Source organism: Cebidichthys violaceus, unplaced genomic scaffold, assembly GCF_023349555.1.
Source record: "Cebidichthys violaceus isolate CVI_PGR_0920_01 unplaced genomic scaffold, fCebVio1.0.p SCAF_24, whole genome shotgun sequence".
Taxonomy (NCBI): Eukaryota; Metazoa; Chordata; class Actinopteri; order Perciformes; family Stichaeidae; genus Cebidichthys; species Cebidichthys violaceus.
This window is the reverse complement of record NW_027176417.1, coordinates 7,018,035-7,034,598: the sequence shown is the minus strand read 5'-3', so window position 1 is coordinate 7,034,598 and position 16,564 is coordinate 7,018,035. Positions and strand designations below refer to the sequence as shown.

Sequence of the window (16,564 nt, the reverse complement as noted above, 5' to 3'; positions counted from 1 at the left end):
TAACATTCATGCATCGCTTGTGGATTTAGGAGCCACTGTGGCCGGGAGATTAAAAAAAAAAAGAGCGTTTTAGTTTTGTATCAATAACTGGTGGAATGACATTTCTTTACAGCCTCAAAGTACGTGAAGTCATCAAACATTTAGTTCTAATAAAATACTTTTTTTTAAATCAGAGTTCTCAAGTGCTTCAGAGTCAATACATCACAGAACAAAGGACCATAAAACCTGCCCGGGTATGACGGAGGAAATAAGGTTATAGAGGACCACAAAGGGAACGCAGAGAAAACCAAAACTCTGTTCACAAACACAACTGACGTGAGCCAGTTGACTTCCCCTCCCTCCCCGCCAAAATAAAGGAGACTGATTTCCTGCGGATGAACGCAGGCGGCAGGTTTTCGCAAACCCGATATCCAGGGAAAAACACTGCACGACAGCTTGTCAGTTTAGCGTCGCCGCCGCCGCCTCTCATCACCTGTCAGAGAGGCAGTCCAGTTCAGACTGCTGACAAGACCGAAGACAGTCAGCCTCCGCCTGCTTCAGACACTTCAGACCCACAGGGAACCAGAGCTGCTTCCTTTTTTCATTTTGTTTGTGCTCCCAGAGGTGCGATCAGCAGGTTTTCACTGCTCTAAGACATCAACGTTAACTCTGTCATCCGGATGCAATGAGGAGAAGTGAACGCTCCTGACCCAAGAAGCCGTTTATTATCATCCTTAATGCTGAAAATCACACACAGAAGTAAAAAAAAATGTGTGTTTTATGTAACTGGTACATGATAACCTATTTCACGTCCTGTAATGTGTGTCTATTTAAATTCCATAACGTCTGTCATATTAATTTTGGTGTCTAAACTGTAGAAATGTTGTTGTTTTTGTGCGATTACTGAAGTTTGTGATCTACTGTGTGCGTCTATTCAGAGCTCTGCATGAACACATTAGAGGAATCCTCCTGTGCAGAGATATCAGATAACTGTTTGGCTTACAAATCTCTTAATTGTGTATTTATTTATGCCGGTTTTATTCATGTTATATTCTTATATATTTAGTCTTCCAGCCAGCGAGACTTTGCACTCGCCAGCTTTTACTCGGCGTCTCTTTGAATGTGTGGAGAGCGCTCTGATGTTCAGCGGAGAGGTGCAGGACGTATAAAGGATAACTTTGATTGATGTGATCGTCGCAGAGGAAGAACTGACCGGGTCTCCAGTCACAGCACGTTGAAGAAATTAGGGCTAAGCTTCCACAATGGAGGTTACCTTTAGGGAGCTGATCCATCGTTCATTAAAATGGCTGCTTAAGTAAAGCCGGTTAATGCGAGCACGGGGCCCTTGAAGCAGGTCTGTTTTTCACCGACATTAACAGCTGCAGGCGGAGGAGAGCGCGGAGCGGCTACTCCACTGGCAGCCGAGGTCACTCTGCCTCTTCGCAGCGCTGACCGCACTTTCTCTCGTCAAATCCATTTCCCGTGAAGCCCCCCCCCCCCCCCCGAACTATTTCACAGCAACAGGTGCAGCTGTGAACTGTTGCGTGTGTGCGATTGAGAGCAAATGGCTGAAGCAAATTAGAGAGAGAAGAGAAAAATAGTCTGGGCCGAGCAAGCGTACAGAAAACTGCACAAAAGGTGTTTTATATCTGCTAGTGGGAGAAACGAGTCTGACACGAATAACTCAACGACATCGTTTGAAGCGCGGCTCCTGTGGTCTTAACTTCCTCTTTGAAAATGCCTTTAATGCAAACAAATCACTAAAAGTGATGGCACCAAATCGCTGCTCGAGCTCTGCAAAAAACAGGTAAAAGGAAAGTGAGCCTTTAGATATCCCATCATGCCTTTGGGCTGTTGGGGTTTGATGCTGTCCTCACATAACCTGAATCTGATTCGACGTTGTCTACAAGAGGAGCAACATCTCTGGCTGTGTTTGGTGGATTCAGCCACTCAGCCGTTTGAGAGTCCACTGCACGGCGCCTGCTTCCTCTTCTTCCTGGACGGGAGTGAAAGCATCGAGCTGAGAGCGATAAGCAACGGAGAGGTATGCAGAGGCAAAGCGGAAGGTTAGCTCATTAGCCACTTCTGGTGTAACCGCATTAGCCGTGCTAGCGCTGATCCCCGTGGACGCTACGGGGGCGGCGCTTGGCGCACGCATTTCCATTTTACTCGGGGGTGACTTACAGTGAATGCTGCAGGAAGGAGAAGCCTGACTTCCTGTATGGAGGACTGTGCAGTACAGAGAAAACAGGTGAGACAAATACTGTCCGCTTGTGAGCTCCTTCTTCTGTCTTATTTGGTTTCTTTTAACAGAAAAAAAAAACCCTCAAACTTAAATGTAAATTGGCAGTAAACTGAGCTTTTTCTAAATAGGACATTACTCAATTTGAAAATGACAAAAAGCCCGTCGTCTTTGCGAGCTCCATTGATAACGCCTCAATATTCAGGTATTCCACTGTGAGAGAGAGAGAGAGAGAGAGAGAGAGAGAGAGAGCTGTGAGCCATGTGAACTGCAAATACAGCGCTCCGCTGTAAATACAGCCGTTAAGAGCTCGAATCAATCATGTCTCTGCGCCGAGGTGACAATACAGGACAGGCTGCCTATATAGAGCCGTGTGCCGAAGGTGGGCGAGAGCTGCCCGGCATGCATGGCGGATATGAAGGATATAAAAGCAGAGAAATCAATCTTCTGACTAAGTCGCAGCTCAGAGTTCACTAAAGCGGATAATGTCAGCGAGTGCAGAGCCTACACCAACCATTGTGCGAGGACAACACAATAGGGCTTCCACCCACAAGCACACATCCAGGCAATGAAGGGAGAAAACGCTTCGTCTCAGAACCGTACTACACATATAGAAATGTCAAACATGAGTGGCACAGGCCCTCACTCGGTCTGTCCTAATAAGGACGGTTGGAGGGACAGAGACCGCAGCGTTAGGCGATGCCTTTAATGGAAGGTCCTTTTCTCGTAACGTGTATTTCATTCACTGCGCACCAAAGGAAAATGTCAAAGAGAAACAACAAAATGATGGAAAAGGAAGGGCTAAAAGCTACTTATTCTTAATCATCATGTCAAGCTTATTGATCATAATCAGGGCTGGCTCATGCAGGGTAAATGGGCAAAGACAGACCTCTATTTATGGAAGAACAAAATGATGTTTTGACTCGTCCGCCTCCTGTCCTTTACTTCATCAAGATAAATATTAGCACGCAACTACAAGAACAATCAGCGCAATCACTGCAGCGCCTCACGGGAACCTTTCCTCTTCTTCTGGTATAGATGAACCGCCGCGCAGCGTGTTCTCTCCTCCAGTCACACGGAGGTTTATCAAGGTTAACCGCGACCTACTTTAGTCGCGGACGTTTCAGCAAACCGTCTAAACACCGACCCACTTCTCAATCCACTGGGGCTTTTTTTTTTTGGGAAAACCCGCTCCTCAAAGCCCCTCGCCCCTCGTTAGCTGGCTGCCTGGTGCCTCTGAAAACTCACTCTGACATTTCAAATTTTACATTTTGGCCGTTTAGCCGCAGCTCCTTTCCACGGTGATTAAGCTCCCAGTCCCCATCAGAACGAACCCACTACTCCTGCAACCGCAGAACAATCTGATGAGGCAATTAGACCCGATGTTCTTGAAGAACAATTAGACTGCCAACAGGGGACGAGATTCAGAGAGATAGAGAGAGAGAGAGAGAGAGAGAGAGAGCAACATGACGATGGGAAAGATTGTGAACTTGGCAGCGCTGCTGCGACTGAAGATTACTGATTATCTGCTGCCGGCTCTGAAAAAATTCAATCTTTTGTATGGCGGCCAAGAGGTCATGTTAGGTGGAGGCAATTCAGAGGAACCTGAATGCGAGAGGCGCAGAGCGCGACGCCTCCCTCTTTGATAGCGAGCTGCACTGCGATGGACCTGAAGGCTGACAAATAGACAAAATGCAGGTCGAGTTCACCCGCAGCTTCAAAAAGGAAAACCAGATCAGCGAGAGCGATCCAAGGTCCACGAGATGAAACGCTTCACGATATGTGCCGAGCAAATTCACAGCAACGCCACGGAACACGTGCTTGATTATAGTTAGGAAGGAAGCTACACAGGCTGCTGTTGTGCTACGCTGAATGTACTTAAATGTCATTAAAACTACTGCAAATACTGCTGTAGTGTTGTGCTGAACATCCGAGAAACCCCGCAGGATGATGCGCGACATGTACCAACAATCTTTCAGTTTAGCAACAGCTGAGTGGCTTCACTTTCTCACGCAACCACCACTTCCATGTCAAATACATGCCGGACCTCCGGAGGCGAAACTGAAAAAAAGGTGAGGTGCATGCTGGGTGGGAAATGACCACCAAACCACCTGCCAAACAGTGGGAGAATGTTCGACTAAGTCACTTTTGGAAGGTAGCCAGTCAAACGTTTCTGTTCTCTCTGCTGCAAAGCTAAAGCAGGCTGCTGGAACAGATAAAGAGTCCGATGAATTTAGGAATCCTTGAGCGACGCTGAGCGTACGGAGAGAAACAACATCTGTCAGAGAGGCTACATTTCAGCCCGAACACATCTGTCTTTACACAAACGTACACTTTCTTATCGCCATGATTCATTCGACCTGTGCGGAGCTTATTTCCTTCTTCTTCCTGCCACACAGGAAGTCATGACTCCAGCTCACCTCTCAGCAGCTAAGTGCTCCAAAGATTCATTAAAAGGGAAAGAAAAACAACACAGGTGAGTTCATTACCGGCGCATAATTGCATCACAGTGTGACGTTTCAGACCGAAAAACTGTCCATCGGGCATGTTTAGCCAGACGACTAATATCTCATTTCCTCTGTGCGGCTGCTCTCTGCTCTGGAGCCTCGTAATGAAAAGGCGTTTTGGCGGGCCGGGCCTGCACTCGGCACCGCATGCAGCGAAGTAGGTAAACAACTCATTCATCAGGGCTCGTGTGTGTGTGTGTGTGTGTGTGTGTGTGTGTGTGTGTGTGTGTGTGTGCCAGGAGCAGGGATTGTTCGCTGTGATGGACTTTGTTCTAAGGATCAACTTATCATCTGCGTCCAGGCAGACCTAAAGGTGATGTATGGTTGCTCGGGGGCGGTGCTTTGTGTGGGAATGTGTGCTTATTGAGTAGCGGTGCAGAAAGGAGTCAGGCTGAGGTCAGGGGTCAGAATGACGGCCTCTTGGATTTCCAGCAATACTTGTTGTTCCTCCCAACGCAAGCCGACACTCCTCCTCCCCCACATAACTGACTCAAGACTCAACTAAATACAGCTTCAGCATGTGCAAAGTAAGCAGAAGTCTTCTAATCATAGTAGCTTCAACACCTTAGCACCAGCCGAATAAAAGTAGTGATAAACCCTCCAAATGTTCTGCACGAACAGTCGAGTTTTGGCCGGTGTGTGTATCGGAGAGATATGCGGGGAGGGGTTGAAACACTGGGCATGGTTTTAGGTCGAAACCACGCGAGTCTATCTGGAATCCTGCAGGATTGGAGCAAACCCAAAACTTGCCTCGAGGACTGTTTTTACACCAGTTCTAGCTGCTCCACTGCCACAGGCATTCAGAACCGGAGACCTCTGAGGTTACCACTATCTGTGAGCTTATAGAAGACGTTAGACACGCTGCTTCATCACCCTGAAGTATCTGACAGTAATGGTTATTAAAATGATTACAGGAAGAGATGTGGGGGGGAAATAATAAGAGTACAGGCGAGTTTTTGTTCTTTGGATGAAATTATGTATTTAAGTGGAAAATGTGGCAAAGCTGTATAATTTAGTTCTGGCCGTGTGTGGATGAATAGAGAGGTAGTCTGAGCGTGGAGACGGTCATTTCACAGAGTAGCCCGGTTCTCTCTGGAGTGCTACATTAACGCTTAATCAGATGGTGTCGTGACATGGCAGGGGTGGTCGGGTTGGCTTGGGTGAGCTGGTCACAAAGACTGCAGTCTTTCCATGGCCGGGAGGAGGGAGGAGGGACGGGGGGCGGGGGGACGGGGACGGGGGGGGCATTTAAAAACCACAGCACTCAGCAACTGAATCCAATCCCTTTAATCCCCGCTGGTATGCCCGAACGACAAGCGCCCCATTGGTCTCCGCCTCAATTAGCGCCGACGGGGCCGGTTGCCGGACGGGTTCGGGAGAGAGCGCCGAGTCCCCCCGCCGCGAATCCACGACTGTACCGCTCTGCACACGGCCCGCGGCCGCCCACTGCATTCCTTACAGGACGAGGCAATTTAAAAAAAGGCCTCGTTATCTCTCGCCGGGTACCGTAGAAGGATCTGCAAAACCCTCCCGATCCCCCCCCTCTCTCTACCCACAATCCCCTCTGTGCTTGTGCTGTTTGGATTTATTTGAAGGGTGCGTTAAGTGCCACTTGGGCTTAAAGCTGAACCGTGTATTGAGTTTACAGTGATACTGTAATATCACAAAGCCGGCAGCCTTTTCTATAAAACAAGCAATCAATAAGTGAATAAAGGAGGGGGGGGGGGGGGGGGGGGCAGAGAGAAGACGGGCAGACAATATATAAATACACACACACATATACATATATATATATATATATATATATATATATATATATATACACACACACACACACACACTGTAGGTGGAGATTGGTCCTTTGTGAATCCAGTCCAGTCGAGAGATTACCCATAACTCCCTGCTGTAAAGCTATTCAGTGTGCTTCCAGCACCCATCACAAGGCAATGCAGACCGACAATAAAACCTTAAAAAAAAAAAAAAAAAAAGCATTCATATTGCAAACAGCACTACGGTCAGGGTAACCACAGAAATGACACCGGAGAGGAAGTGTTGAGAAGTAGAAGCGAACAGAAATACCGAGTCCTGGAGACGCGCCGCTCCCTTACATCACCGACGTCCCTCTCCCACCAGACGACCTCGCTGACTCTTTATATTTAGGGTAAACTAATGACACGGACCGGTCACGAGGCGCCCACACACCCACACTTGTGTATTTTTAAACCGGGATTATATTACAGGTGCAGTAAGCGGAGATGCAGAGGATAACCCTAGTATAGTTGTGTTTGTCAATACCATCGATGACTCAGGGATTACCAAACACTGCTGGGATTTCAAAACTCTCTTTAACCGTCAAAAACTTGTCAACCAACCGGGAGTTTTCAAGACCGAACAAATCCCCTCTTCACCTCACCGGCAACCCGGATGAAAGACTTGAGCCGCGAGTCCGTAGGGCCAAAAGACACGAGCTGTTCTGTTCCAGCACACGTTCCCCGATTCACAAGCGCATGCGTTGTGATGCAACGCGTCGATTACGGGACAGTAAATGTCAGACCCGTTGGTGTCGTTTGCTGCTCCGTGGATCCTAAATGACATTTGAGGTTCATCAGATAGTAACACAAAGCGACAACAACGGCCGGATAACGAAGCCACAATATCAGGAGCAACCAGTGTTCCAGAGACACCATTACCCTTTAGTGGCTCTGGTGATAAGGGGTTAGAGCAACCTTCATGACAGTGAGGAATCTTGGCAAGAGACGGACGGGGACGAAGAGGAGGAGGAGAAGGAGGAGGAGGAAGAAGGAGGGAGCGTAAAACGGGCGAAGACCCTTGAGAGCCTGAAACAAGAGCATGATGAATGTACAGCTCGCCGTTTTTAATCAAGGATCAAAGCCGTCTGAGCAGCCAAGCCTGTCTAGACTGAAACGCTCCCGAGCACATAAAGGCAACATCTGCACCATGCATTAATTACAGTAAAGCACCGACACGTCGAGTGGTCTGGACTAAGATGAAATAGTCCTGTATGTATGAATGCTTTTATCCAAAAAGCTATTAACGTGTATCTGTATCTGGAGGCTCCGATAGCTCAAGTTAATCACCAGATACCTCAAAGAATACCCGGCGTTGTTTTCTTCCAACCTTGGACTCGCCGTCTTCCCCGTCGTTTGTTTTAATTTGACTCAGTAATGGCCACGGGGGCCATTCATCGACTTCACATTATTCAGGTGCGCTCGGTCCGCATTTACATTTTTGGGCTTTTAGCCGATGCTCTTATCCGCCGTGACTCACAATGAGCTTTGAACCGCCGGCCTGCGAATGACCTGAGCGGATGTCAAAACATGTGACCCGCTGGTTCTCCCCCCCCACCCCGCCGGTCTGCTCCGAGTCACAGCGAGGAAAGTCTCACGGTCTTCCTCTCGTCACTGAACCTCCGTGCTGCTCTTCCAGGATACCTGGAGCACGCTGAAACAAATCGCTGCAGCTGAAGAAAATCCCCCTCAATAGCAATTATTGTGTTTTGATGATTCTTAACTGGAGTGAAAGTCTAGTCCTCTACGTGATAAGGGTGCGCCTTTAAAACCTGTTAATGCATCATTGTATCTGTTTAAAGGTTTAAAAAGTCACGTGACCAGAAGTCCGTTTATGTTCAACGTAGCTCAGCGACCAGAGCAAACAGAGGAACCGTGACCGGAACTGACCTTTCCAAAGGTCCCCTGCACCGCTTCATTTAGCTCCATTAACGCCTGTCCCGTCCTGAAATAATGGAGATTAACGTGACTGCAGTTGATCAAAATGTACAAGTTCAGCACAACCTCTGTTTGCATAGGAAGCTTTGGCTCACAGCACACTCCAAAGTCCTTTCTTTCCCCAGAGACTATTATTGACTTCAACACCACAGCGAGAGTAAATATAATAAATAAACACACATCTAGACAAAGCTCTTCCTCCACCGCATGGATGCAACCAGAGGGAACATCCATGTTGCTTGTGGCGTGCACGGAGCACCAAACACCTGGCCGCGGTCTAAATTTAGGAGGGTCATAACTCCCCGGTCCAGACCTCCACGACACCCCCGTGAAGGAGTGCAGCCCTTGTCTTCATGACGCTGATACATGGCCCTGGAAGGACTAGTTGGGCCCGATGGGAAATCCAGGCTACATCTGGCCTTAACAAATACACCTGTGCTTTTGGAGCCTAATGCATAATGCAAGAGGACACATTAGAAATAGATATGGGGGGGAGGCAGCGTCTGACCGCTCCAGGAAACACCCAAAACACTGCAGCAGGAGGCGGGTTTAGTCTCAGTCCAACAGGGTTCAACGTTTCAAACCTCGTGTTCATCAAATAAGCAGTTTATATCTCATCTGGGCCACATTCCCTCCTTTACACAGAGTAGATACAAGAAGCTCTCTTCACATTCTGTCACACATTTAACTATCAAATCAGTGACCTTGTGATGAAGATGAAACTATGTGGAGAGTAAATAATCAGCTCAGCCAGAGCAAACATTAGCGTTTAGTCAGTTAGGAGGACAGTTTGACGGCTCAGCTCGTCTGGAGGGTTTTAGACTTCTGTGTCTTCTAACCATGAGCTGGACCTGGAAAGTCAGCGACTAAATGACAAATTTAAAACAAAAATGTATGAATCGATTCTTCCAAAGCGGAGTTCAGATATGACGTGTGTGAACAATAAGCGGTGTAATCTTATCATCGCCGCACGCAGGAGGGAAAGGTCTCTTTATCTCCTACGAAAAGGTCAGAGGTCGACGGTAAACGGTATTTTTCTCAAGTCTCTGCTCGTATTGGTGTAACCGTACGCCGGTGAGCAGGAGGATCAACGTCTGCAGCCAACGCAAAGAGGAGGCCGAGCGTGAAGACGGAGCGCGAGACGCCGGCTGACCGAATCGCCGCGAGGACACGCTGCACTAGAACGCCAGGAAGTGACCAACGCAGCCGGCGGTTCAGAGGAGGAGGACGGACAAATCGAATCACCTTTAAGTATCCGTCAACTCGACATCCAAGTCTCCTTTTCCAACACACGACCCGGGTTCATCATCAGCTGCTCTGGACGTGACACGTCTCTCTGTCCCCTGGAGGAACACGACGTACACAAGAAGCCCGTTCACTGTCCCGTCACACCGTCAACCTTGACCCGCCGTGCGTTGCGGCGGCGTTCACACATGCCAGCACGGATCACAACACCGGGCAGCTGCTGGGTGCAACCTTAAACCGGGTCAGACTCCACACCGAGGCCCGTTTCTGTGCTCCGCTCCGACAACAACAGCAAGCCGTGTCGGCTTTAAAAGGCTCAATGAGGAAACGTTGAATATTCATATAGAGATTGTTCAGGCGTTGGTCCTCTGCAGCTTCAGCTCTTTGAATCAGACAGAAGCACTCTGCCATTATCGGAGGTTTCCTGGTGGCGCCTTGAGCTGTGCCAACTCAAACTTGGAGTTCACAGGAGATTGTTATTCCACCTCGAGTAGGACCCATTCATTCAGCCACTTCACACGGTAATGAGCGAGTGGGGTAATCATCTGCTGCACCGTGCAATAAAGACAGCACCTGGTTTACACGCTAACCGGTCCCAACGACCAGCAGCCTTTTCATTCCTGCTCAGAGACCCCGAGGGCTCGCTGGATAAGGACAATTCCACCGCGACTGATTTCACCTTTTCTGCTTCTGAAGTCCTAATTGGAGCTGCTTCCATTTACTGGGTGTTGTAGAAGCGAGGTCATCTAAGGAATTCAGAAAAACTGCACAAACGAGCAATTAATAGGCAATCAAAATCTAAATTCTGGTCCACATATCTGGAGAGATATGGAGGAAAAACCTGCCTCTCGGTTTCTTTTCCGTATGAATGTTTTAACAATCTGCGTTTTATTTTAGGTTCCGCCTCCTGTCAATCACACTCCAACAGATCAAGGAAGGTGAAACTATCGCAGCTAATTCAAGTAGAAGTTAAACGCACAGGTTTCCCATTCGTCACCTTTCAGTCATGCGATTGTGATTCAGGTACTCCGACACGTCTCAGTTTCCCGCTTGCATTTAGACTTTGCTGACCCAGAAGAGGAACCCTGCCTGGTCCTCCACGTCACCGCTCTGGTGTTATGCGAGGATACACCGGCTCCTTTGGGGGGGGGGGGGGGGGGGGGGGGGGGGGGGCTCCAGCAACATCAAACCCAGGAATGCGTCCAGTTAAACACAACACTTTTAACACGACAAGCATCAAACGCATGGCGTGCTTCTCACACTGACGTACAGATTGCATTGCAGGGCAGATCGCACCAGAAGAAGCACTTGTGTGTCGCTTTGCAGCTTATTATCACCTCACTGACCCCGCTGACATTCATTATGCATCCACTCCTGGGAAATGAGGACACATAAAGAATGTCCTCCAGCGGGACGCCTGGAGATTGCTCTGCTGCGAAGAGGTTTGACAAGTTCTAATAAACACCGTAATACCTGAATGTATCGTATTGTCCGTGTTGTGATGATCCCAGTCCCAGCTTTATCAAATCTGATTCATATCGGTCCAATCTGGTTTTAATTGCATATGTCGACGCTGCAAGTTTGGAGGATAGAATAACAGTCCTTCTGTTCTCATAATGGGAATAACCCTAAACCCCCAGTTTGTACTGGTACGTCCCACAAGACGCCCCTCAAGGACCCCTTGAGGTCCCCATGCCCCCATCCTGGACCCCCCACTGGGACCTGCAACATGCATCTGCAAACGTGGAGGATGCAAAGGAAGGGCATGAATACTGAGGCACGGTGGGATGAGGTTGCATTGCATTCTGCACAGATAACAAGAAGCAATGCGTTGCTCTGTGCAGAGGCAACAATCAGCATCACAGTAAACAAGAAGGCATGCATAACCCCCCCCCCCCCCCCCCACACACACACACACACACACACCCCCACACACACACACACACACACACCTGAAGAGCACGAGATGAGGAAAACGGCGAAGGCCAGTTTGGTGGCGTCTCCCATTTTCCATCCGAATGTGATCCTCTGACTAAAAAGGGAATAAGAACAACAACAAAAAGCCTCACATTCAAGAGTCAGATTAAATGTCTTGCTGCTCCACAGAGCATTGTCTCTGCAAAAAGGACATCTTTAAAAATGTCAATATAGAATCCAAAATATATCCCAGGTGATGAAAAGCCTTTCTAGCCCCCCCCCCCCAAAAAAAAAAACCACAGAAGGGAGGAAGAGGAGGAGGTGAAGAAGAGGGAGAGGATGGTTGGAGGTATTTCCAGGCTTACAGGCGAGCAATGGAGGGCGACTTGTTGGCTTTGGAGCCGCGGCCGTCATGTACTTGCCATGTCTGCAGCATTGTTACGAACAGTTCACCTGTTATTGTCAGAGCGGCGGAGCGGAGAGCCGAGCCACAGCCGCGCAGGGCTAACATCCATCGGACTGGAAATCAAGCGCACTCCGCTCTCCAAAAAAAACTTCTCCGTCGCATCGCTTTTTAAAAGCGTCGAAACGGGGTTTTAAAAAAAAATGTTGCATTTCAGATGTCATTAAAAAAAAAAGGATGTTCAAAGCGTGTTTTTTTTGTTGTTGTTATAATCCGTGTGGAAGCCTCCGTTTCATCCGACAGTCCGGCGGCCACAACCGGAGCTCCGTCCGCTCCAACGATTACGCGTTCGCCCTCTCAAAAGTGGGCCAAACAACCTTCTCCGCCGCCGTCGAACGGACTTGGAAGGAACAAGTGGAGAAGCTATCGTATGTTAGCAATAACCCGCAGAGCTGCCGTTAATCCGTGGAGCTAATGCGGCTATCGAGTTTTAGGACGAGCTGCTTTCCCCCCACAAGTCCGTCTCCTCCTCGCCTCCTCTGGTCGGGACAATTTCAAGATGGCGTCACTGCCCCCCACGTCAAGTCAGCCAGAGTCACACGCAAAGCTTCCGGTGATGCATTTCAAAATAAAATGTCAAAGGGAACGCGCGACGGGACTGTATGGATATACAGACTTTTGTTTTATATAAGAACAACAATTAGACAAATAAGTGTATGTCCAATACAACGCAAGGCTGCATTACCATCTGGGTATAGTGGTGCTTGGGTGTTTTATTTTATTTTTATAAATTGCACATTGATTTTATGAATTATACCATAAAAACTAAAGTGTCACCAAAGCACTGTGTTAAAATCACATTTTTTAACAACCATTGTTTTAGTTTATAGTATAGTTGTATTATAGTTTACAATAGGGCCTTGAAAGCAAGGGCTCCTGGTAGTATGAAATTGGCTATAACAGGTGATATGAATTTTATTTTTTACATTCAATTATCGATTTTTTTGTATTTATTAGGCTAGGCTTAACCACCCCAATTCAAATATATAGCTTGTGTCGAGCATAATCGATGTTTTCTTTTTGTTTACCTTTATTTTATAACCACAATCATTCATTTCCGGCATCAGTCTGTCACACTTTATACAACTTGATGAAGCAGCTTTATGAGCTGGGGATTGTTGTTATTCGGGAGGGCTGCTCGTTTTGTACTTCGGCGTGTGCTGGTTTCAAGAAAAGAGGGACGGTCGAGAGGCAGTCATCTTTTCAAAATATGCAAAACGCAAAAACACTGTTAACCATGTGGGCTACTGTTATCACAAGTATTTGCAAATACACTTCTATTGCAGGATACAATCGGCATGTGTGTGTGTACATATATCATGTATTATTAAGCATTTATGTATTTTTATGTCCAAAATATAGAGCAAACATAAAGAAAAGCTATGTAGGAGATCCTAAACAGCACCCATAGCCAGTTAAAATGATGCTTCATGAGTTTTTTTAGACCATAAAATATGTAATATCTTTAATCAACACTATGTTCATAGCAGCATGCTAGTCTATGTAGGTCAACACTTATTGCACCTACATATAGCCTCATGCTGCAGTATGTCCTACTATACGGACATATATCAGGTTTCAACATGGGTTGGGTGCTCAGTAATAAATGCTGAGAATACCATGAAGTACAGATATAGGCTTGGCCTACTCCCAAATCTGCGTGACACTAATCTCTCTAATAGCCTGGAGCAGATCTCCAACCATAAGCGCTGCTGAACGATTAGGAGGTCAAAGGTCTCGGGGGATTTCTGTGCCAAGCTGGAAGCTGAGTCACCTGTTCTATATTGGTGTGTTGGCTTTTATCTTCAGCACAACACACGGACCTGTACATGGCTTAATGGCCCGAGCTTGAAGCACTAACACCGGCCGGGTGAGGAGTTCAGTTCCTGTGGACGTTATTCCCCTGGCAGCGTTTCTGAACTTTCATCACAAATGAACTCTCTATCGCTCTCTCTCTCTCTCTCTCTCTCTCTCTCTCTCTCTCTCTCTCTCTGGAAAAATGCATGTAGCGCTCGTCTCTGTCCAGGAAACGTGGGGGATGTTTGTCAGTTCACTGAAAAATAATAGAACATGCATCCAAAAACATCTGGTAACACATCAGGACACTGTATGTTTAGATTAAGCTTGAGTTTAGGTTGAACCCTACAGGAACTTTAGCATGTTCACCTGCAGGCTTTGCACGGCAAAATTACCCTATTATTGGTAATCGATGAGGCTTTTTTTGAAAGATAATTCTCTAGCATCTGTGTTGGAAGCTGAGCGCTGAGAAAGGATTTATTACAGCTGAAAGAGGAAACTATCAATAAAGACTATGAACCAGTATCACAGCAGCATCTACAACAAAGATCTGCCTTGTTAGATATTATAATACAACGGGGTTTATGGAGGACCTTTCTGGTTTATTTTGAATAAATACTAAAAGTAAACATGTAACACTTGGGTGGAGATACTTTTCTTTTTAGTTTGATTCACTATAACACCACTATATACAATCATATTGCAGTGATTACGTCAGTAAACAATCATATTGAATTCATTTCTATTCATGTCGTTCCATTTTAAATGACCCATAAAATATTTCTTTTATTTTTCCAAACTTAAATAAAGTAGGCTACACTGTCTCCTGTCCGTTAATCCGTCTCTGGAGTCTGCAGCACGTATGCTCCGTGTCAGCACGTAAGGATGACACTGTAGTAATCATCCAACCTAAATAAAACACGAGCTTAATCCCAGGACCATTTTATAGCACGACACGCCGTCAGCTAAGCCCACACGCTGCTCTCCTCCTCCGGCCTCGCCGAGCCTCCGCGATGGGTTCGCGTGTCGTCGCTCGCTCAGCCATTCGTCTCTTCGTGAGCTCGCTTCAAGGTTACTGAAAGCGAAGCAGCTGCAGAGATGCTGGTGAATTATAGAAGGAGAGTTTTCTCAACTCTATGTTGAAGTCTTATTCAACGCCTCTCTGTATGGCTGGTCGTGAGAAGCTTTCCACTTATAAAACGGAATGAAACACCGAGTTCAAGAAAAAGTCAAACGTACTCTAGTTGACCCCGAATATAAGTAAAATGTACAGTATGTGGCAACACAAAAATAATGTGTGTTCATGCATAGCCTGTGTACATATATATAAAACATGAGATGTGTCTATATGTGTTGTAATAAAACGGCTCTATGCTCATTTCAGTCCAGTCTGTGTCAAAGAGAAGGAATGTCACATCAATACTTTTCTCACATTTTGGGTTTTAACACATGAAAACAACACTTTGTCAAACAATGAGGATGTAAATCCAGCGTGAACAGAACTGAACGAGGGTTAAGAAACGTTAAAGATGGGAGATGCTGTGTTATCATCCCTCCTGGTGCACAACAGGAATGAACTACTGTTTTAGTTTTGTCATGTTTTTCTCTTGCGTTGCATAAATGCAGCAGGCTAAAACTGCATTCTGTTGTGCAGCCCTGTGTTGCAGAATGACAATAGATGAACCTACATGCACTGTAGCTGTCTCATGCACATGCATGTTCGTGTGTGTGGGGAAAGAGAGCTAAAAGAATGACGATTCCAACAGCATTGCTCTTTGAAGATAAACCAAAGAAAATCCCAAACTGCGTGATCTGACATTCACACCCTCTCCACGCCGTGATTGGCCAGCTGTGCGGGCTTTGAAGTTCTCTCTCTCGCTCCTTTTTTTTTTTTTCATCCTTGGCACAACTATTTCTGTCACTTTTAGTGCGAACGCGCTGCGAACGCCTCTCAGAAGAGACGACCAGCTTTGATTCCGATCAGGTAGAAAGACTTTTAACACATCGTACCAACCACTTCTTTTCTATCGCTTCACTTCAAGATTCAAGAAGTCCTTAACAAAGCGAGCTGTGTAAAATGTAAACAGACATTAGTAAGCATCCAGCCGTGACAAAGAGATGACTTGCATCACGCTCGTGTGGAAAAAAGTGGGGTTGTGTGGCGCGTCTGTCTGTCTTCCTTTGAGTGGGGAAGACCTACAGTTCTGGCCCTGGAGATTTACCGTCCAGCTAATCCCATTACTCAACTATCAGATGCCAAATCCCCTCTAATGGCATTACACGTGCCAGAATTACGTATGATGATGCTTGCTAATGAGAGCTCAGCAGATATACCTTACTGGAACCAGTGGCCCTTGCGTTCAGAGTAGCCCCATGGCTCTGCGGCTTAATGGACTCAGTATTGAGTGTCGAGGGAAGTCAAATTTATCGACAAAGTGCTTTTAACAAAAAGCAGGTTGCTTGCAAAGTGCATTGCAGAGCAACAAAGGATGTAAATACATCTAAAACTGCGGCGTCTAAACGTTTACAGCTGAGGGTAGAGATGGTGTGTGTGTGTGTGTGTGTGTGTGTGTGTGTGTGTGTGTGTTGGTAACGCGTGGGTGTGTGACAAAGAGAGCGGCAGGACAACACCAAGGACAAGTGGACGCTTTAAGATGCAACATGAATG

The 16,564-nt window shown here is 46.9% G+C and overlaps 1 protein-coding gene across 2 annotated transcripts in view; it reads right to left on the bottom strand.

Annotated features, from left to right (window-relative positions):
* The window catches only part of LOC137879196 (activin receptor type-2A-like), a 32,980-nt gene extending 20,402 nt beyond the window's left edge, over positions 1-12,578 (bottom strand). For both annotated transcript variants that reach the window (XM_068719852.1, XM_068719853.1), the window contains exon 1: positions 11,672-12,578. In XM_068719852.1, the coding sequence (XP_068575953.1) occupies positions 11,672-11,726 (55 nt within the window). In that variant the 5' untranslated portion in view covers positions 11,727-12,578. The remainder of the gene's footprint in view (positions 1-11,671) is intronic.
* Positions 12,579-16,564: the final 3,986 nt, after the last annotated feature.